At 39.9% G+C, this 23,803-nt stretch overlaps 1 protein-coding gene across 4 annotated transcripts in view; it reads left to right on the top strand.

The window, feature by feature from the left end:
* Nucleotides 1–4,073: 4,073 nt before the first annotated feature.
* LOC137959035 (nifU-like protein 4, mitochondrial) overlaps nt 4,074–23,803 on the top strand; it is a 44,073-nt gene continuing 24,343 nt past the window's right edge. For 3 of the 4 annotated variants that reach the window (XM_068806302.1, XM_068806300.1, XM_068806299.1), the window contains exons 1-4: nt 4,074–4,208; nt 4,423–4,721; nt 13,186–13,347; nt 21,291–21,466. In XM_068806302.1, coding sequence (XP_068662403.1) covers nt 4,526–4,721; nt 13,186–13,347; nt 21,291–21,466 — 534 coding nt within the window. In that variant the 5' untranslated portion in view covers nt 4,074–4,208; nt 4,423–4,525. Of the gene's footprint in view, nt 4,209–4,406; nt 4,722–13,185; nt 13,348–21,290; nt 21,467–23,803 lie in introns of all 4 variants that reach the window. The other variant, XM_068806301.1, reaches the window with a different exon arrangement.

Here is a 23,803-nt window from a genome sequence, read left to right as displayed (position 1 = left end):
TACAATGACGGTTGCCTCACAAAGCTAATAAAGCTTCAAAGTAATAGACGTGCAGGTCAAGGTGGAAGTGCAGGTCAAGGTGGTCAAAGCTATAGATGCTCTCACCAAACCGTTTTCACTAACACACTTACTCTTCTTGAAGATCAATATTGGACTTTTCTCTCGAAGATTTTACTACTATACAAAATTAAACTACTATGTTTTAAAATGTATTCATTCCATTGTCATCCTCATCCTCCTCATCATTATTATTACAGCCTGCCCTACCATTTCTGACTTAGCAGCATACACTCAACTCCTTTGCTCTGCTCCATCATTTACTACTCCATTATTACGTCAACCCTTAACAATTTCCTCATTGCCTAAACCCTATATCCTAAACCCTTAAACCCCTTACACACCAAGAACCCAAACACCCCAAAACCTTGGGCTTTAGATCTAGGTACAAACCTCCCCTCGTGAAGCATTTAGAGAAATGGTTCATTCAAGTAACTAAAGGAAGCTTGGAAAAAGGAAGATTCAAAAAATTCAAATGATGTTGAGCCCCATAAATGCAAGATTTTCTCCCTTGCCTCTCAAGTTCTATGCCATAGTTGATGCAAAATCTCCATCCACATGAATTAGAAGGTTCCTCTTCCACTACTGGATTGATAACAAGAAGTATTGAAGTCAAGGCCTAAGGACAAAACACTCTTCTATATTATAGGGTGAAAATTCCTACAAAATAAGGTAATGAGTAGTTTTCACAAAACAAAAAAAATGATGTAATGAGAGTTGTTTGAAGAATTCCTCCAGTTGGGTCTGACAACATATATGGGAGGCTCTTTTAGAGCTTCTATCCCTAATAGAGATGGTGTAGCAGCCCATGAGAACTTAACACCCCTTGGTCTAGCACATATAAACTCTTAGCCAAGGTCTTGACCACAAGATTGAGGACAACTTTGCCCTTTGTTATTAGTTAGCATTGTCACAAGCTTTTATGGAAACTACCAATTGCAAACTTGTACACATTAGCTAACGGACTCTCAAGGCAAAAGGGAACTATTAAACTTGGTAATCAAATTACATATGGAGAAGGCATTTGACAAAGTAAACTGCAAGTTCTTACTATTTCTGTTCAAGATAATCTTGTAATCTATCCCCATATAAATTGGGTCTCACAACATAAAGTATGGGAGCCTCTTTTAGAGCTTTGATCCCTAAGATAGATGGTGTAGCAACCCCATTAGAACTTAAACCCATTGGTCCAACAGATATAAGCTCTTAGCCAAGGTTCTGACCACTAGAACCCCAACCCCCTGTAGTGTCGTTGGTCTTCCTGTCCTTTTACTCCTAAGAACCCTCAAATCAAATCTCCTTACAAAGCCAGTGCCAAGTTCACAATTTCAGTCGTTATGAGACAAGATTAGTTTCTCTAACCGTGACCTATCTTGACGAGGCATGATTAGGGACTAGCATAATCCCTTCAATTATTGGATAAAATCTCATTGTATTTTTCCCATATTGTTATTATCTTTTCATGTAAAACTTATCTTTTTTATTTTAAATTATATAAATACTATCATTAATCAATTGTAAAGGTGTGGTTCAATTCAATATCTAACAGTTTGCATGATTAACGTTAATAAAGTGCCCAATATCACTTTCAACAATTTTCAAGTAGTTTTTTACCATTATGAATGCCTATGAAGTGACTTAACACATTTTTTTATTGCTCTTGAACTGGTCATTTGAACAAAGTGATTTGTATTGCTTTTCGTGTTTTTAAAGCATCCTATGCCTACTTCAACAATTAATTCCATAAGGGTTTTATATATTGGAATCATCATTTGAAGTATTGTTGTTGGTCATTCAAATAATGAGTCTTATGTTTTGAACAACTTTTCAATTTTTTAACTAGACTTTTAAACATAATGTAGCCACTCAAATAGTTTGTTCTATTAATTCTTGAATGAGGCTTTAAATGTTGCACAAACTTGATCAATTCGAAAAAAACTCATATCTTCGTTATCCTCAGCATTAGACAAATGAAAGTTACGGGACCACCAAGGAAGAGCTATGTTGTTAAGCACCTAACCAATACTAGCCAAATGACCAACCTAATAGGTAGTGGAAAGCCAAACACTTAACCCAGGATCATAACATCACACACCCCTTGGAAAAAGAGCTTGCCATCAAGCTCTTATGAGCATAATCTCAACAAGCTCCTTCGTTACGAGCTAATGTCCACGACGGCCTACTCTAGTGATGGCTAGGGGTGGCTTTGAACAAAGCCGGTTCTCGAACGGCTCGGTTTGATTTGGTATACCTAGATCTAGAACCGAGTTCGAGATTCGGGATCAACTCGTTTAAATTAACGAACCGAGCTCGACCAAATCAAAGTCCGGTTCGAAAGCTCACGAGCCGACTCATTAACAGGCTAAGTCAGGAGCGGGTGCAGGGGAGTGACAGTGAGAGTGAGGGGAGGGGGGAAACTCTTCCTCCCCTCGTCATCATCGAGCCCCTCCCATCCGTTGTTGTCGTCGCCTTTGTCGTTGTCGATAGCTGCCTGTCGGCCGCCTCGGTTTGATTTTTTCCTCCCCTCGTTTGCTTTCGCCTCTATTTCCGTCGCCGCCGCTTCCGTCACTGCCGTCATCCCTGAACACAGGTCCTTGTCGGTGCCGCTAACCCCCTTCCCTCCGCGTCGTCTTTGCGAAAAACCATAAACAAAGATACCTAAGTTAAGGAGAGAAATCTCCCCTCCTCAAACCAAACCCCCCCACCCCCTCCTCTCAGTGCAAAGATGATTTTGCATGTGCGAGATCATAAAGTGAAAAAAAAAAAATCTTAAACTCTCCTTCCTAATAGCTCTTGAAGAAATTGGAAATATATTTTGTAAAAATAAGTTTGTAGGGACTATTAGTGTCTCATTTTTTTTGTAAATATTTTTTAATTGAAAATTCTTATTAAAAATCATATAATTTTCTAAGTAAGATTTTCATGCCAAGATGGGCTAGAAAACCATATAGAAATTTTTTAAATAAGTATTTGACAGTTGATGTTGTAATATTTTTAGCATGAAGCAATTTTCATAGCAATTTTGTGTTTGACATTTTATTTGATTAAAAATTTATCGATAAGTATAATAATATATTAGATTGATTATTATTTTTTATTTATTTCCCTTGAAGAGGCAATAAGAAGTCCATTTAACTTTCCTAAGAAAAATTTAAAATATTTCTTGTAATTTTTTAATAAGTCACTAATAGTAATAGGATTTTATTTAAAGGTTTTTTGGAAATATGTATCATAGGAAAAATATTTCTAGTTTTTCCTAGAATATAAATTTTCAACCAGGGGCACTAAGGAGGCTGTATTAAATTTATGACCAGATTCAAAAATTACAAAATAAGCTAGACAACATTTGGAGTAAAAAAAATTAATATTGGTGCATTCTAATCCATTATTGAAATTCAATCCTGAACCTCTCCTATCATTCTTTTTTTAAAATGTATGCATAATTTTATATATAATTTATTTGACATATATTTTATATAGGGTATTAAATGTAGGTTAAGCTCGAACTCGGTTAAAATTATTAGGCTCGAGGCTAGGGTCGGTTCGAGCTCGAGTTCAAAATATTTAAATCAAACTCGGCTTAAACAAGGTTCAGACTTAGCTGGATTCGATGCCACCCTTATGCCCAATTTTAAGTAGAGGTAATTCTCAATTTTATGTAAAATGTATGCATAATTATATATACAATTTATTTGACATGTATTTTTTGAAAAGTTTTAAATGTAGTATCTCCGTGTTTTAAAAGGCTTTCAATTATCTAGAGAATCACTTTATATTTGTCAATCTTAATTCTTACATGTGATGTTTAGACCTCACAACATAGTGAACAATATGTTCACTTTATATTCTGCGAGCAATCTCATAACTTGATCGACTATTAAAATTTCCTTCGTGTTTAACTAGAACTAATATATTATAAATTAAAACAAATTTTTTTATACTTTTTTTAATATTTATTTTAAATATATTTTTGGCCAAATCTCCTTACAGAATATTTTACGATCGGGTTGGGTAGAGGATCGAGTAAGTCAATTCCATGAGTTTTACACTAGTAGGATTTATATTTTTGGCCGATGAAACCTCCTGAATTTCCCATTTCCCTTGATTTTGTGACGAAGAGCATTGGAGGCAGCAGGATTAGCGTACTCTAGGTAAGGGTTTCGTGTATTTTGTTTTTCTTCTCTCTTGCTCTCTATGTTAATAGGTTTTGCATTTCTTCTTCTCATGCTCTCTCGGTTAATAAGGTTTTCTGTGCAAATCTGTTAATAGATTTTTCTCTGTTAGTTTCTTACTCACTTAATTTTAGATTTTTGATAATAATTTTTTGATCTTTTGTATCCAACCGTGAGACATCTTGAATGTCAGGGATCTATAGCCTCGACAACATAACTCGGTGCACCTGAATAAGATCGAAGGGAATTTTACGTTCCGTCTGAGGTAGTTTCTGACAAAAGTAAGGTCTACAGTGATGAAGAACGGACTTGGAAGGCTAGGTTCAACACTTCTGAGAAGAAGTAGCCCCAAATTGGCCGGAAATTGCGCCCTTTTAGTTCCCTGTCGCAGGTTCTGGTCTGCTTTGCGGAATCAGACGTTTTTGGCGACTTCTAAATCGTCCAAGATGTCATTTCCTTCCTCCAAGTATGCGCCGTGGGAAGTGTTTGAAGGTGGGTGTTTGTATATATTTTTTTCACGGGTTTGTTTTGTTTATGCTGCTCTTGCTTTTCTGCTTTCCTTTTGCCTACATGTCTATTTGCTTTCAATTGTTCTTCTTCCTATTTATGCAGCTTTCATCGAGTCTTTGTTTGTATTTGGGGAGCGTGTCCTCTCTCCTTTGTTAAGCATCCTGCTCTCTGAGTTTGGTTTTACTGTTCTTCTAGTTGTTCTTGTCAAATTATTGGAGTTTTGCATTCGGATGTTTGAAAGTACCTGCTGCATGTATTTGTACTGTTCCCTTATCGTGGTGCTTAGCTTTCTGATGTTCATGACAACAATTTAGTTGTAGGATAATTTCCAAATACGGACAAGATATTATATTTCTAAGTGTAGCAGACTAGATGTCATAAGACGCTTAAATTCCAAATACAACCAACGGAATCTGTGAAGTTTAAGGGTACAGTGTCACTAATTATATAAAATAATTAGTATTTTGAGAAACAAAAATAAAGAAGGCACATATAAGCCCACTTTAGAGGGAGGGAAAAGCACATGAAAAAGAGACCTCTTCTCTTAGTTGTGGTTTTGAATATTTCTCAATGGTGGGATGATCATACTTAGAATCTTGGCAATTGAGGGCAGTCTGAAATTCCTGCAAAGAAATCAATTTTCATTTATTGAAGATTCTGATCTCTTTGATATCAAATCATGCCCTGGGCACTCCTTCACGAGATCTCTTTGTCGACCTACAGAAAAATGGTGGTGCTGTGGTTGGACCTTTGGTCTCTAGCTTCTCCTCTTTATATATTCTCTTGCAATGATATTCATAGTCTTCTACTTCAAACTCCTGGGAGAAGGAAGAATGGATCTTATGATTACCTCTAGGGCTCCACGACATTCTTTTTTTGGCTAACTCCCTTTCTTTGATTTGGAGCTCCACTATGGTTTTGCCAAATTGGCCAAAATCTACTGCCCCATTTGGTCCCTCAAACTCTGCAACAAAGTGGATATAGTGGTGAACTCCCTGTGATCAAGACATCAGTTTTACCAATCGAGATGTTGATGCAATCGCTAGCATCATTGTCTATTGTAGCAGCTCTACTATTGTGTTGACCCCGAGGGACACATGGTTTGGAGGGTCTGCATATGTGAGATGCTAGCCACTCACCAGACTCAACTTCGTGTTCTACCTTTGTTTGGCGCGTGGGAATTGTGAGGCATGGTCTTGTGCTTCTACTCCATGATCGAAGGTAACCAGGTCTTGTAGAGGTGGATGAGGGGCTCCGCCCTTCTCTACTTAGTAAGGCGGAGCTATCCAATCTTTTTTGAGGGAAAGTGTGTGAATATTAAAAAAAGTTGAGAAAAAATATACAACCTACTGGGGAAGACCGACCTCCACAACAAGGTGTTGGAGGGAAGATCCCCGTTTAGCATGTAAGTTTGAGAAATGATTGGCAGATCTAGGGGTGTGAGTTCATATACAATTTAGATTACAAATTATGTTACAAATTTCGAAATAAATGTCCCAAATGTCTCCAGGGAGGGTGAATTCCTTTTGCAAACCAATCGATGTCTTTCAATGATGAGGGGCCGATCGAGGTAGTCCTGGAAGACTATGAGTCCTTGAAGTAGCCTGTTGAGTTCTACAGTAGTAGAATTAGAGATCCCCAGAGGTCCTGCAAAAGTGTAGAGAAGTTGATTTTTATCATCATGAATAACTCCTCTGAATCCAGCTAGACTTGGGCAGCCAAAGGCACTACCAACAAAGTTCAATGGAGGTGGGGGGGACCAAATCTTCGTTGTTGGGGGGCGGGGGGAACCAATCATCTTAGTGATCAACCTCCAATTACTTCTAAAGTCAGAATTACTGAGATGGATAAATTCCTTCAGGGTCAATAGCCATATAGAGACCTGACGAATAATATTGTTGACAATTACCTCGATGGGGGAGGATTTGAATTGAAATTTGCATTTGCTTATTTCTTTCCAGAGGGCCCAAGGGATGTGGCCTACACAGCAGGAGAGTAACAATTTTCCAAGTTTTGGGAGACATGTGTTTGAATTGAAGAGGATAATTGAAGGTAAATTTTGGGCCACACAGTAATTAATTCCGATTTTATTTAGAATGTTGGACCAGACTGTTTGTGCATAATGGCAATGGAGGAGGACATAGGTGACAGTTTTTCGATTAGTTTGACAAAATGGGCAGGAAGGGTCCTGGATGGGGCTGCCCCGTCTGATAAGGGAATCAAAGTGAGAATCTTACCTCTGCAAGCACACCAGGTAAAGAATTTTGCGCGAAACGGGGCAAGCTAGGACCAAGCAATTGCAGCAGGGTGATGAGGTTGGGAGGGGTCGGGGCTGCGAAGGAGGTTGTAGGCAAAGATTATAGTAAATATTCCTTTTGGGCATGGGGTCCAGATGAGGGTATCCGATATGTGCACTCGGTTTTTGACTTTGGAAAGGCAAGAGAGAAGGTTTGAAGCCAGAAAAGCTTATGAGTTTGTGAGGGCTCTTCAAGGGTTAAAATTTCAACTGCTATGTTCAAACCATAAGTCCAAAATAGGAGCATTTTTTTTCTCTGGTCAATAAGGAGATAGGACTAAAACTTATGTCAAGGGTTTTGTCCCCCAAACATAAATCTGTCCAAAATTTTGTGGTACAACCATTACCTGGGTAGCATTTGACTACCTTGTTGAAAGCAAGGAGCAACAACGAGATTTTCCTCCAAACAGGAGACATGCGGTACCGACGGCCCCCTACTGTCCACCAATTGTTCGATTTATTTGCTTTGGTAGCAATGAACGCCCTCCAAATCCATTTCAGAAGCGAAGCAAAGTTGGTAGTTGCAATATCCCGGATACCGAGACCGCTAAGGTGTAAGGGCTGACATATATCATCCTGATATTTCCTTTCTCCATTAGGACCACCCCACAAAAATCTTTTTTTTTAGGCTTTCTAGCCACTTTTAAGCTACTGCTGGCAGTGGAATAGAGAGAGAAAATAACTCGGAATTCCATGAATGCACGATTTGATGAGAGTGAGCTTACCCGCCCTCAAGATAAATTTTTCCCTCTAGGAGGGCAAGCGTCCTTCCATACGCTCAATAACTGGATGCCAGTTGTTTTTGGACGGCAAGTTAGGAGTTAGAGGTAGACCCAAATAACTGTTTCGAAGATTTGTAGTTTTATAGCCCAAATAATTGGCCATTGAGAGCAGGATATGGTTGTCCACGTTGAAACCAGAGATGGAAGATTTGTCCAGCTTTCCTTTTGTTCGAATGAGAGTTCAAACATATTCAAAAGTGCTTTTATGTGGACGATTTGGTCCATTATACCGACGCCAAAAAGGATAGTGTCATCAGCATATTGCAGGAGGAAGATATCTTGCTCGGGATCAGAGGAGATAGAACTAAGCCAACGAGAAACCTTAGCGTAACGAACCATTGACGCCAGGCGCAATTAGAGTAAAAAGGAAGGTTCAAGGGGTCCCCTTGGCGGATTCCCCTTGAACCTTTGAAGTATCCACAACTTTTGCCATTTACAAGGAGTGAGTAGGATGCATTTGAAATACAACATCTCATCCTGAACCTCTAGTGGGTGCCAAATAGATAATCAAGGAGTTTCCAGTTGACCCGATCAAATGCCTTCTCAAAATCAAGTTTGATAACGATTTTCAGGAGGGTAGATTTCTTGAAGGTGTCTAGTAACTCATGGGCTGCCATTGCAGAATCAAGGATATTTCGACCTCTGATGAAGGCGCTTTGACAGGGGTTGATTATTTGAGGGAGGGTGGAGCGGAGGCGATTAGCAAGAATGTAGGCAATGATTTTATAGGAGCTGGTAGTGAGGCTTATAGGCTTGAAATCTTGGGACTGGGCTGAGTTTATTTTTTTTGGGATTAATGCAATTAAGGACGCACCAATGGCTTTGTGAGTGACCACACTGATGGAAATTATTTTACAAATGCATGCACATCATTCCAAATGGTATCCCAGAATTTATTGTAGAACACCTCGTTGAAGCTATCTGGTTTAAGAGCCCGATCAATGGGCATATCGAGTGCTGCAAGATCAATTTCTTCAATAGTGAAGGGGCGCTCCAGGCGGTCAGCATCCTCGGAGGTGATATGACATAAATGGAGTTGGTGAAGGGCAATCCGGTTGAAAGACTCTTTCGAGTAGAGATATGAAAAATACTTGACAAGAGTGTGAGAAATGGAGAGGCTATCCGTAATCACTGGTCTCCACAGCAGAGGGAGGTGATACGGTTAGCTCTCCATCTAGCTAATGCGATGGTATGGAAAAACTTTGTATTCTCATCCCCTTCGGTCAGCCAGCGGAATCTAGACCGCTACTTCCAATGAATTGTTTCATTTCGTTGTAAAGAAAATAGATCATTATTTAAATGATTTCGAAGTGTAAGCTCAGGATAGAAAGAGACCTTTGCTCCTTGGTGAGATCTTGATCAAAGATTCGGCAACGAACAAATTCTCTTCGGTGAGTAGTAGCAACACGACAGATGATGGACCAGTTGCGAACTTTGGATTTTAAGGCTTTTAGCTTTATCGGAAAGGACCGGGCCGGGTTTGGATGATGCGGCATTTCTTGCCACCAGTAGATGAGGTTGATAGCAAAATTTTTCTTCATGAAGCCAAGAGTTTTCGAAACGAAATGGTGATCGACCCTAGGCCTGGGGGTGAGTGTTGATTTGGATTGGCCAATGGTCAGAGCAGGATCGGTTGAGAACTTGACACAAGGTGTTACCATAGAGTTGGAGCCATTTTGGGCTGGTGAGAAAGTGATCAAGCTTGGACAAGATTTGGGGGGGGGGGGGGGGGGGGGGGGGGGGGAGTTTACAGTTTGACCATGTGTATTCTTTCCTGGATAAAGGAATCTTGGAGAGTTCATGGCTACTGATGAGGTGAGAAAAGGCATACATAGTGGGGGTTGTGGTAGGGGGAGATGCAACGGGGATGGGAGGTTTGTTTTTTGGAAGGGTTTGGAGAAGGCTTTTGCGGAAGGTATTCCAATCGAAGCTGGAGTAGGTTTTTTGGGGGAGGAAGATAACTCCAATGGTGGTTCCACGCCGTTGAGTGATGGAGCACTCCAGCTCGCCTCGATGGTATTGTGTGGGTGTAGAAGATGAAGTCACACTTTTGCAAGGACCGTCCAAAGCTTCAACATTTCTTGTCGGAGAGGATACATATTGCCTCTCCACTATGTTCCTTCACTCGCTGCAGAGTAGTAACAATGATTCCATGGTGGAACTCGAAACCTTGCGAGGGTGCCGACTCGCCAATCCGGATGCGTCTTCTGGAGGAGAGGTTGACTACCGTTTGCCATTTAGTTTTTCTAATTTATTATTTCTAAAAATATGTAATAATTTTAATTATTATACCCTTGCATTTGCTTCTACTAATTTAATAATATGCTATTAAATTAAGAATAATATTTAAAAAAAATTCATAATAAAATGATCAACTAATTAATGCTAATCTAATACAATATTATCTAACTTAATTTTTTATTTTAATGACATTACGTATTTATTATCAAAATTTGGTTAAAATTAATACATGGATTTAGTGTTTTATTATTGATATAATATTAATTATGGTATGTTAATTGTAATATTGTAGAATAATTCTATTATATGTTTATTAATTAATGTTTAATTGTATTAATTTTTGTATTAAATATTCATAATTATAAGTGGATTTGATCTTATTCTTAATATGTAATCTATAATTAATAATTGAATATTATTTTTATCATTATCAATGTCACATATTTAACTACTTTAGCATAATATCAAGTTACAAATCAACTTATATTAAAAAAAATGCATACAAGTTTAACCCAAAACTTCAGGGTAGCTTGTAACAATAATTATTGAAATACTTATTAAAAAAAAAGAGATACTAAGTAATAATCTACTCAAATATACACTGAATACATTTTTTTTTGTTTTGAGAGAAATGTGGGAATGTATTGTGAAAGTAGAGAAGTTACAAACCTTGCTAGCTAGAAAGATATTTCCTCCACAACAAGATGTTGGAGGGAAATGCCCTTTTTTGCTTGAGCGTCGGCTAAATGATTTACCGATCTTGGAACATGTTTCCACTTACATTGGAGAGCAGAAATTAACTTACAAACTTCATCAAATAACTCCCAGTGACGCCAAGGAGGTTTGGATAGCTTCATGCACTAGCTGATTATGACTTGAGAATCTCCCTCCACTAAGAGAACACCCTCCCTTTTTTGCTTGAAAAGTTTCAGTCCGTTGTAGAACCCATGTAACTTCGCACTAGTAGAGTCAGAAGTACTGAAGAGAAGATTTGCATTTTCATCGTGAATTACTCCTCCATATCCAGCCGGACCCGGACAACCAAGAGCAATTCCATCAAAATTTAATTTAAAGTGCCCAGGAGGGGGTTTAGACCATTCAACCATTTTTGTCCCTTTTAAATTGCAGAATTCCTTGCGAAGGAGAACCCAAGAGGACACTTGACCAATAATTTGGTCACATAGAATTTTCCGAGGGAGAGATTTAATATTGAATTTTCTGTTATTCCTTTCTTTCCATAAATTCCACACTATGTGCCCAACACAACAAGAAATTAAAATTTTCCTCATCTTAGGGAGACGAGTGCTGACCAAAGTGAGGATTGTGTTATGTAATTCTTGTGATGGGCAATATAAAATTCGGATTTTTCCATCAATTAGGTCTAGATCCAATGAGGATATTCACAGTGCAAAAGGGTGTGATCTGCAGTTTTAGGAGACGTATTGCAGAACGGGCAGAGAGGATTTGGAACATTAGTGCCTCGTCTTTGTAACACATCTGAGGTTAAAATTTTCTTACGGTAGACGGTCCAGATAAAGAACTTTACGCGAGGAGGAATATGCAACGACCATGCAAAGGCAGTTGGATTTGTTGTTTGGGGAGTCGGGTACGAGATCATATGGTGGCATGCAGAAGCAGTAGATAACATACCTTGTTTGTTCGGTGTCCAGATGAGTGTATCGGGATAACTTTTTATTTTCACTTCGCTAGATCTTCAGTATCATTCAACGCTCGCCTGAGATGCTAGTTCCAGTCGCCCGAGGCCTGCCAATGGACTGAAACCATCGTGTTGTGAGATTTTGACAGTTGATATAGACGTTGATGGCTTTCCTTTAAGCAGCTTGAGCCAAGCCACCAGTCCGTCCAGAACAGAGTTTCCTTTCTGCACCCAATATAGCATTTAACGACAGACTTGAAGATAGGTAAGAATTTGGCGATTTTCTTCCACACAGGAGATAACTTATAAAGTCTTCCCCCGTCCATCCACCATCCATGGTCTTTGCCGGATTTAATTTTAACCATTTGGTGCCATAACAGATTTGGTTGCATGTTGAATTTCCAAATCCACTTCAATAGCAAGGCCTTTTTTCGTCGTAGCGATGTCCCGAATCCCGCGGCCCCACATAATTATAAGTTTACAAACATCACCCCATTTGACAAGATTAAACTTTTTTTCCCCATTTGGCCCATCCCATAAGAATCTTCTTTTTAAAAGCTCTAGTCTATCCCGAATAGATGCAGGGCAAAGATACAAAGATAAAAAATAAGATGGAATACCATGTAGGCAAGATTTGATGAGAACCAACTTACCAGCTTTGAATAAATATTTTCCTTTCCACGAAGCGAGGCGCTTCTCGAGATGCTTAACAACGGGGAACCAGGCATTCTTGGAAGGCAATAGCGGGATCAAGTTTTTTTGGTATGAGTAGATTTGGACCTCCACTACTTGGACTTGTAACTAAATCATGTTTTTAGGGCATCATCCAGAAGGAAATTGGAAAATAAATGCGGAGTCTATGCATAACTTACCAAATCTGACTTCCAAGAACTCATTCTCGTTTAGCCAACAACAGATGGTGACCAAAATATTGGCAAAATGCTTGGAAATCCCTCAATAGCCTCCCCTAAAATTTCAAGACAAGATTCACACTACTTTATAAGTTGTAAGTGAAAGAGTGTAAAGAGGTCTGATTTCAGGCATAACGTTATGTTATGTATCGGCTGGATCAGCCAGTACATAACCTTTAACCCCCGATAGACATGGTTTTAGATGTGTTACAGTGTTACAGCCTGATACGGGGGCATAACCCGTAACCCCCTACCCGAAAACCGATACATTTAGCCAGTAAATTTGTACAGATTCATATGAACATTATTTTTTTTTTTTTTTGAAAAAGATGTATTAATAAGATTCATATGAACATTATTAAGAAGACAACAAGGGAAATCCAGCTATCTTGAATGAGATTTTCAATCTGCTTGGTAGTAGTAATGACAGTTGCCTTGGAAAGAGATTTAGTTTCTCAACTTTTCTTGAATAAATGATATCACTAAACATTTCAATTTTTATGTTTTCATCAACAACAGCTTAGAACACAAGTAACAGTATTGACTCCTTATTTCACAGGCCAGAAAAGGAACATGTTTATTCAGACACAAACAACACCTAATCCATTATCTCTCATGTTCTATCCTGGGAAACATGTCATGGAGGTTGGCAGTGCTGACTTTCCTAATGCTCGCTCAGCAATGTCTTCCCCACTTGCAAAACTGCTCTTTGGTATTGATGGTATGTTTTATTTTTTCCATCAGAAATGTGAAATCTGTGGATTTTTTTATTTTTTTTTGAAAAGGATGTATATATTAACAGATTAAAATCTGTGGGTTTGTTAACAGACACTGGGCATCTTTGAGAGTTTACTTGTAATTGGATTCTTACTTTCCCTCTGACTTTGCTATTTTTTTGTCCTTATTGTAATTGTTTTTTTAAAATCTCTTTTCAATATGATGACATTCTGTTTACTCTTTGAGAGCTGCAAAGAAAAAAACGAGTTGCATTGAGAGGGAGAAAGGGAACAAAGGAGCCTCAAAGGGAAAACAATTAATTCAAAACATTGCCAAAGAATGGAGTCTTCTACTATAGGACATTGTTGGGAGATGGCATCTCTAACTGGAGAGTCAGCAAATGATTGGCTTCTTTCGTTAAATGAGTGTTAGTGATGTGGAGAGGCAGAGATGTCCTTGACCTCATGAAGAAATACATGAAGGTTCCACCTAGCTGATGAGGAGTGTCTAGTCACCTCCCCCCACCAGCCTACAAGAAAATCTTGAATAATCTAAGACCTATTCTCCCAGATTAAGGAGAGTCAAAGATCCAAAAGAATTGGCTGATTTTTTATCTATAAAAAAATAGATTAGGAAGGGGGAGAGGTAACTTTTGAATGGTGTCAATAGGACACTTTTTTGTTGTCTCCTCTTAACTTTGCTTGATTTTTTCCTTACTATTAAATTTGTGACTTACTATTAACTGTTTCCAAACACATCTGGCGAAGTCCTGAATAAAGTCGGCTCTAATCATTGGCCTATTCAAATCAACACTCACCCTCCCGCTTGGGGGCGCTCTCCTTTTCAGTTCGAAAATTCTTGGACCCTACATGAGTCCTTCAACTCTTCCCTTCCTGTCTTGTGGCAAGAATTGGAGCATCACCCCAACCTTGGCTGGGCGCTTCCTCTCAAAATAAAAGCCCTTAAGGCGAAGATCCACTCTTGGTCCATAAATCATCGTGTTGTTGCTGCTTCTCAGAAAGACTCGGTTCGTCGTTGCATCTCTGAGCTCGATCTACTCGAAGAGCAAAGGTCTATTTCTACACCTGATTTACTTCTTAGACGTCAATTAAGCTTAGAATATTCAAATATGCTTCGTTGTGAATTTTTTTTATTGTAAACAGAGGGCTAGATTTCGTTGGATGGCCGAGGGGGATGGAAATACAAAGTTCTTCCATGTCATTACCTCGGCTAGGAGGAGGGTTAACCGTATCACTTCTGTCTGTCTTGGAGACCAAACGATTACGGATAGTTCTTCCGTTTCTAATATTCTTGTGAAGTTCTTCTCAGAGATGTACAACGAAGAGCGCTACAATCGGCCTAAGCTGCCATAGCTCGATTGCCTACGCATCTCTTCCTCGGACGTGTCTGATCTGGCAAGACCTTTCAGCACAGATGAAATCGATTTGGCTGCTCGTGGGCTCCTAGGCCTGATGGTTTTAACGGTGAGTTTTACTAAAAATTTTGGGATACCATCAAATCGGATGTATATGCTTTTGCTCAAAATCTCCACCAAGTCGGCATTACCCATGAAGTCGTAGAGGCTTCTTTCACAACCCCAAAGAAATCCCCCTCTACCCTCCCCCAACTTTTTAGACCAACAAACCTCACTGCTAGTTACTATAAAATCATCCCTCGTCTATTGTTAAACCGTCTTAGGGGTCACCTTTTCAAAATCATAAACCCCTGCCAAAGTGCTTTCATTCGTGCTAAGGATATCTTGGACTCTTCCATGGCTGCTCATGAACTCTTAGACTCTTTCAAGAAATCAGATCGGCCCAGATTCGTCCTTAAAATAGATTTTGAAAAAGCTTTTGACCGAGCAAATTGGAAATTAATAGATTACCTCTTCGATCGAATGGGTTTTGGGACTAGGTGGAAATTTTGGATGAGATGTTGTATCTCTACTACATCATATTCTGTCCTTGTAAACGGAAAGCCGTGCGGTTTTTTCAATGCTACAAGAGGCATCAGAAAAGGTGACCCTCTGTCTTCTTTTCTCTTCACTCTCATTGGGGAGCATCTTGCTTCCATGGTCCGGTTCGCTAAAAGCTTGGGTTGGCTCAATCTTGTCTCTGATGATCCGAACCAAGATATTCCGTTTCTGCACTATGCTGGTGATACTATACTCTTTGGAGAAGGTACAATGAGTCAGATCTCCCACATGAAAGCTTTACTCAACCTTTTTTAACCGTCTTCTAGACAAAAGGTAAGTTGGGCTAAATCATCCATTTTTGGCTTAAATATTGACCCTTCAGTTTTAAATTCCATGGCAATATATTTGGGTCTTCCTCTGTCCCTTGTTTTACCCTCAAAATTCGCTTGGCACCCCGTCATTGAGCGTCTTTAAGGCAGACTTGCTTCCTGGAGAAGAAATTTTTTGTACAAAGCTGGTAAGCTTGTACTTATCAAATCTTGCCTCCATGGTATTCCTTCTTATTTTCTTTCCTTATACCAATGCCCTACTTCTTTTCAAAATAGAATTGAGTTCCTTAAAAGGAGATTTTTATGGGGTGGGCAAAATGGGGAAAGAAAATATTGCCTTGTTAAATGGGCTAATGTTTGTAAACCTATTGTAATGGGTGGTCTTGGCGTGATACTGCAACAACAAATTTTGCCTTGCTTATGAAGTGGATCTGGAAATTTAATGTGCAACCGATTTTGATATGGCGAGGCATAATTGCGGCCAAAGTAGAAAAAAATTCTGGCTGGTGGACAGAAGGTGGAAGATATTATAAATTATCTCCTGTGTGGAAAAAGATTGCACAGATGTTGCTAGCTTTTAAAAATGCCGTCAACTGTTACTATGGTACTGGCTGTCAGACAAAATTCTGGACAGACTGGTGGGTGGGCCCAAGCAGCTTCAATACTAGTCAAAAAATTTCTCTTGCTAGAAACAAAGATGCGACCTTATCTACGATCGGGCTAGATTCTGGTGAGTGGAACTTGAACCTTTGTAGAGCACCGACGAATGTCAAAGCTCTTGAAGCTGCTGATCTTGTGTCGAGTTTATCGTCGGTTCAACTCAGAAATGCACTGAACTCTCTCATATGGACTCCATGCCCGCAAGGTACGTTTACAACTTCCTACTCTCTCCCCCCTCTGCTCTATTGAGCCATCCTGCTGCCATAGCGTGGTCCTTACTTGTACCTTCGAGAGCAAAGTTCTTCATTTGGACCACGTGTCAAAACAAAATTCTGACATCTGATTCGTTAATTCGCCAAGGTACAAATGTTTTGGATCCCTTGTGCCCGTTTTGCCAAACCACTCCTGAAACCGTGGATCATATTCCGTTACACTGCGATTATGCCCATTCAGTCTGGGCCAAACTCATTAACTCAATTGGTCTTCAATACTGTCCCTCTCAAAATCTCACTGTCACAAGCGCTCATCTTCCTAAGCTCGGAAAATTAATTATCTCTTGCTGCGTTGGTCATATCGTCTGGGCCTTATGGAAAGAAAGGAAGAATCGGAAATTTAACACAAAATCTCTTCCAAGAAATATATTGAGCAATATAATTTTTGGGCAAGTTACCTCTTGGATACTCATGTGGAAAAAATTCCAAAATCTCAAAGGAACAAATTTCTGTGGAAATTGGCGACATAGCGGAAATGTCTTACCCCTCTCGCCCCCTGGCCATGGAAACTTGGTCTCCTCCTCCAATGGGACATTTCTAATTAAATTTCGACGGAAGCGCCTTGGGCCGCCCCAGGCTTGTTGGATTTGGATGGGTCATCCATGACGATAATGGAAATCTTCTCTTCGCTTTTGCTCGGCCAATTGACGTGTCTGATTCAACCACTGAGCTTTCTGGGTTATATAATGGTTTAAAACTTTTTCATCAATGGCTGGTGGAGCCTCTTTGCGTCGAAGGGAATTCAAAAGTCGTCATCAATTGGTGCAAGAAGTCTTTTAAGCTTTCTCGGTTATATAATAGTTTAAAATTTTTTCATCAATGGAATGTCCCCTAGCTTCTTGTAGGGGATTTCAATGCCACCCTATGTTGCTCCGAAAAAAGCCCTCCTGCAAAAAGAATTACCTCCTCAATGCGAGCTTTTTCAGACCTAATCAGCTGCCTTGAACTCGTTGAAATTCTTCTCTCAAGGAAAAAATTTACCAGGTCCAATGGTCAAAACCCTCCCATCCTTTCCAAATTAGATTGTTTTTTGGTTAATAATAACTGGTTGAATCTTTTCCCTAATACTGCTGTTCAGGTCCTCAACAAAATTGGTTTAGACCACTGGCCTATCCTCATAAAATTCTCACCCTCCAAAATGGGGTTTCACTCCGTTCCGCTTTGAAAATTCTTGGCTATTAGAACCCTGGGTGGGACAGTCTCCCTCATCATCCAAACCCTGGGTGGGTGTTCCATTGTAAACTCAGAGCTCTCAAATCAATTATAAGACCTTGGGCTCGCTCCCTAACAACTGATGTTAGAGAACAAAAGGCCTCCATCCGTAACCGGCTCTCAGATCTGGACCTCCTGGAAGAACAAAGAGCTCTCTTTCCCCATGAACTTATCTGTAGAAAGTCTTTCACATGATCTCTCAAAGCTCCTATCCAGTGAAACCACTCACTGGAAGCAACGATCCAGATTCAGATGGCTCTTTGAGGGGGATGGAAATACAAATTTTTTTCATGCTATTGCATCTGGCAGAAAAAGAACTAATCGTATATCCTCCCTCATTATCAACAGGGAGGAATGTATTGCTAGTATTTCTATTGCTAATGAGTTTGTTAAGTTTTTTACAAGTCTTTACGCAGAGGAGCATTTTGACCGGCCGGTCCTTGACCATATCAACTTCTGTCAGATCTCGGAATCTGACGCTTCTCTTCTTGAAAAACCTTTATTCCCTGAGGAAATAGATGCAGCAGTCCTTGGAATGCCTAGAGATAGGGCCCCGGGCCCTTACGGTTTCAATGGGGAATTTTACCGTCAGTTTTGGGGCATTATCAGAAGTGATGTCCACAACTTTGTCAACAATTTTCATCAAGTATGTATCACTTAAAAATCTATTGGAGTCTCCTTCATTGCCCTCGTTCCAAAAAAATAATGCTCCATTCAGGCCAAAGATTACAGACCCATAAGCCTCACCACTAGCCCTTACAAAATCTTAGCCCGTATCCTCGCCAAGCGCCTCATATCTGTTCTCCCTAAAGTTATCAGCCCCAGTCAGAGTGGTTTCATTGCTGTTAGAAATATTTTAGACTCGTCTATGGCCGCCCATGAAATCCTTCACACCTTCAAGAAATTGAATAACCCAAGAGTGGTTATCAAACTTGACTTTGAAAAAGCCTTTGACAGAGTTAATTGGAAGCTTCTTGACCACCTCCTCTACAAGATGGGTTTTCCCACTCGTTGGAGATTCTGGATGAGAAGCTGTATCTCCAACGTCTCCTACTCAGTTCTGATAAATGGCAAGCCCTGTGGATATTTTAAAGGCACTAGGGGGCTCAGGCAGGGGGATCATTTGTCCCCTCTTCTGTTCACTGTCATTGGGGAACAATTAGCCGCAATGATCCGACTGGCTATGCCCTGTCTCCCCTAACTCTACCCTTGATATTAGCCTCCTCCAATACGCATATGTCACTATTCTTTTCTGCGATGGCACCCTTAATCAAATTCATAATTTAAGTGCCTTATTGAGCTTATTTGAAATCCCGTCTGGGCAAAAAATCAGTTGGAAAAAATCCTCTATCTGGGTTCAATATAGAGCCTAGTCTTCTCAACTCTTTGGCCAATTATCTTGGCTGCCGCATAGAATTATCCTCTGGAACGTATTCGTCTCCCCTCTAAAGCTTCTTGGCACCCAGTCATTAAACGTCTAGAAGGGAGACTTGCCACCTAGCGAGGAAAATTTCTCTCAAAAGCAGGCAAGTTAACTCTCATCAAATCATGTTTACAAGGAATCCCTAACTATTATTTGTCCATGTTTCATTGCCCAGCGTCTATCAAAAGTAGAATTGAGCTCCTTAAGAGACGCTTCCTTTGGGGAGGTCCTAATGGTGAAAAAAAATATCATCTGGTTAAATGGGAGGAGGTTTGCAAGCCAAAAGTTCTAGGTGGGCTGGGAATTTGAGACACATCCACAACGAACTCTGCCTTGCTGCTTAAATGGATTTGGAAATATAATATGAATCATCATTTGATTTGGAGAGCTTTTGTTAAGGAGAAAGCAAACCTTTCCTCTGGCTGGTGGACAGAAGGAGGGCAAATCCGTTCTCTCTCACCCCCTTGGAGAAAAATTGCTCAGCTCCTCCCTAAATTCAAAATGGCTACAAAATGTTATGTCGGAAATGGAAATACATCAAAGTTCTGGAATGATTGGTGGGTTGACCAAGCACCCCTCAAAAATAGCTTTCCAGTAATCTTTGGCCTCTCAGGTAACCCAAAGATCAATATCTTGGATAGTTGGTCTGAAAATGGAAATTGGAATCCAGATGTTAGAAGACATCTTACTGATGCTGAAACTCTCCTTGCATACCAACTCCCTCTCACTCTTCCACACAACCAAATGAACACATCCAATGATACTCTAATCTGGATTCCCTGTCCAAAGGGATCTTTCTCCACATCCTTTGCCTATGCATTCTTAAACAACCTCTCAGCTCACCCAAAGCACCCTACGGCTCCTGCCTGGGATCTGCTCGCCCCCCCACGTGCTAAGTTCTTCATTTGGTCTGCCTTCAGAAACAAAATCTTAACCTCTGATGCTTTAGTTTGTCGGGGCACCTCTATCTTGGACCATCACTGTCCCTTCTGTATAAATACCCCAGAAACAGCATCTACGTCCTCCTTTCTTCTCAGTATGGACTCCAATTCTGTGCATCGAGAAACCTTGTCCTATCTCTAGTCAATTAGCAACTCCCAAAGCTAGGGAAAATGATTTTATCTTGTTGCATTGGTCATATTATCTGGGCTCTCTGGAAAGAACGAAACAAAAGGAAATTCAAACTCAAATCTTGTCGTATTGAGGTTTTGACTGACCAAATATCTAGTCAAGTCTCTATTTGGTTCTTAAACATAAAAGAATTAAAAAAATTCAATGACTCAAATTTCAGAGGAAACTGGCAATCTATTGCTGAGATGTCCCTTCCCTCTCGCCCCCCTTCTATGGCCACATGGACCCCGCCTCCACTTGGATACATAAAGCTCAACTTTGATGGCAGTGTATTAGGCTGCCCTGGTCCTGCAGGTTTCGATGGTGTCATCCACAATGGAAATAGTGAACTCCTCTTATCATATGCTGGTCCCCTTGGCAGCTCAAATTCTACTACAGCAGAACTCTCTGGCCTTCTGCACGGGCTCAAGGTTTTCTCTAGCCATCTCTCTGGCCCCCTTTGTAATGAAGGTGATTCAACAGTGGTCATCAATTGGTGTGCTAACCATGGTCACCCCCCTTGGAGACATTGGGATATGTTTAATGAAATTTGTAATTTACTTATGGGTTAAATTGTATATGGAAACACATTCCACGCTCTGCTAATCACTTAGCAAACTCTCAGGCTAAAGCGGGTGTGTCTCTCCAACATTTGTTGTGGAGACAGGCCCTCAAAGCTAGGTTTGTATATCCTTTGTTTATTAATGTACGTACTTTCATAAAAAAAAAAAAAGCCTCCTTGGTGGCATTGAGATCTATTTGATGATATCTGTAATTTAATTTCTCATTTGCAATGTAATTGGAATTATATTCCAAGATCTGATAATCACCTAGCGGATAATCAGGCTAAATTAGACGTTTCCCTCCAACATCTTGTTGTGGAGGAAGGCCTTGTTCTATAAGGTATTTGTATTTGTTATTTTTTCTTTTTTAGTAATATATTCACACCTTTTTACTAAAAAAAATCTATTATCTATTCTGTTATTTTTTCTTGTTTAACTTAATGAAGCCATTATAATGATGCAGGAGTTACACGAGTGTTCTTTGGTTCAGATTTTGTAACAGTAACAAAGCTAGATGATGCTTCATGGGATTTTCTCAAGCCTGAAATTTTCGCAGCAATCATGGACTTCTATTCGTCTGGACAACCACTCTTTTTAGATGCAAATGCTGCATCTTCCATGGATACTGCCATCCATGTGGTGATCTTTTGATCCTATCTTCACTCAAGCATTTGGATTTTAGACCCCATAGTCTTTGCATATATGTAGATGTTATATTACTATTTGTTGGATAGGAACAAAAAACGTGCTGAAGGTCATATACATTGCTTCAATTCTACATATGATTATAAGTATCAAGTGTATACAGAAACTGGGAGCGAGAGAGAGATGAGCGGGAGACAGTGATTGGAAGAGAGAAGGGGAAGGCCATCCGGCATGGCTGTAGGTCTGATCTTGACCAAGATAGTGATGAATACCAAGAACAGTAACAGTGGATTGAGGAAGACGACACTCATATTCGACATTGAACATATTGGAGCACGAATGGTCAACCATTGGAGCAGGAGATGCCAATGGCTCGTGGATCAAGAGCTGAAACTTCGATCTTTGGCAGAGACCACCTCCGTACTCATCTAGAACTCATGAGTGGCAAACTGTCGGTAAAAAAAGTCAATCGAGCCATGCATCTTGCTGCCCATGACTCTCTATTCAGATACAGGAAGTCCTGCTTTCGCAGGATTCAGAACGGAACAATTTGATAGTCTGGCTAATTGTCAGAAATGGAGAAAAAATATCCTTGTTTCCCATCCCTGCCATTGCTCTCCCTAGTTTCATTAATTATTTTGAAGTTGTCGCTATCAAGAGCCAAGCTTATAAACAGACGAAAGAACTCTCATCTTCTACTTCACTGTTTTGTGCTACAATGGAGCATCTACAGAATGGCATTTATGTCTTTGAGCCTACTCGAATCATCATCTCTCCACAGTAACTTAGTGATATGGGTCTTTTGGCCTTGGGTAAAAGGGGGCCTCTCCAAGTAGATGAACGCTTTTCCAAACTTTTCAAGGACTGGAGTCCAGAGATGATGGCTTGGTTTTGAATCAAACAGAGGTAATACAAGATATGAAGTGGGTGATGCAGCTACTGAAAATCCAAGCTGAGAGGCCATGTAGCATAGACTGTTATCATCAATGTGATAGCCCATAAGGGTCGTCTTCTACCAATTTATTTTCTGGCCAGAAGTTAATTCAAAAAGCCGAAGGCGACCTTTAGTTCTTTGAACCTCTTCCATCATGCCAATTCCAAAGAGCTTGGTATCATCAGCAAATTGCAAGATAGGTATGGCATATTCTTGTTGGGCTGGTACTGGTTTTAGCCATCCAATATTCTTTGCTGAATAAATCATAGATGATAAATATTCATTGATGATGCTAAAAAGCAATGGAGATAAAGATTCACCTTGTCTGATCCCACAAAAGCAGCGGAAATATCAATACGTTGTTCCATTGATGATAAGGACTAAGATGCAAAATCTCCATTTTGCACCAAACCCCATCCTATCAAGCAAATTATATAGAAGATCCCAGTTTACCCCATCAAACGCTTTCTCAAGGTCCAACTTAAGAATAAAGCTTGGCTTCCTTGGTTTCTTGAAATGATCTAACAATTCATGTGCTACCATGGCAGAATCAAGGATATTTTTTCCTTTAATAAAGGTCGATTGTCCCCTATATCATTGGCAAGTAACCTTAAATCGGTTGGTAAGGAGGCGAGCAATTGCTTTGTAGGAACTTGAAATTAAACTGATAGGCTGAAAATCACGAGGATGTTCAGCAACTTCTTTCTTAGGAATAAGGGCAATAAAGGAAGCCCCAATGCTTCTATAAGTAGCCCTAGTGAGAGAAGGAATAGAACATGGAGATAACATGATAGACCCCAAATTAGGCTACTTACTTTAGATTGAGTAAACAACGGCGGAAGGATAATTAGTGGCATTAACAGTGATTAAGGGTAGACGGGGGGGCATTTTTGGAATTTTACGATTTTCAGAGTTTCAGGACGGAATTTAGAGAGACAACAGAGGGAAAGAAGGGGATGCGTCGATTTGTCTTCAGAGCGTGGCTCAGGGAGAGTACTGGTCTCTCAAATACCAGTGGTTATCGGCGATTGTTTCCGGCGAGTTCTACATCGTAGTCGACAGTGGAGTTTTCGTTTTCTTGCGTTGGTTGTATTCGCATAAGGATTGGATCTATCGGAGGTATTCTTGTTCGATTTCGGTAGGAAAGGAAAGGTTCGTCGTTCCTTCTTTCGTTTGTTTTTGCTTGAAAATCTTTATTCCTATTTTAGGGTACATCATAACATCTTCCTTAATAATCGGCCAACATCTCTTATAGAATTCACCATTGAAACGATCAGGTCCAGGAGCTCTATCATTCGGAATACATAAGGTAGCATTTTCAATCTCCCTAGCAGAGAAGGGGAGCTCAATAAAAGTGGCAACCGTAGGAGTAATCCTGGTGAAATGAAGGCTCTGGA

This window comes from Aristolochia californica, unplaced genomic scaffold, assembly GCF_029961685.1.
Source record: "Aristolochia californica isolate CCGP_79_NKW_82.1479 unplaced genomic scaffold, dmAriCali1.0.hap1 SCAF_3, whole genome shotgun sequence".
NCBI lineage: Eukaryota > Viridiplantae > Streptophyta > Magnoliopsida > Piperales > Aristolochiaceae > Aristolochia > Aristolochia californica.
The sequence above is the reverse complement of the archived record's forward strand: the minus strand, read 5'-3'. Positions and strand labels throughout refer to the sequence as shown.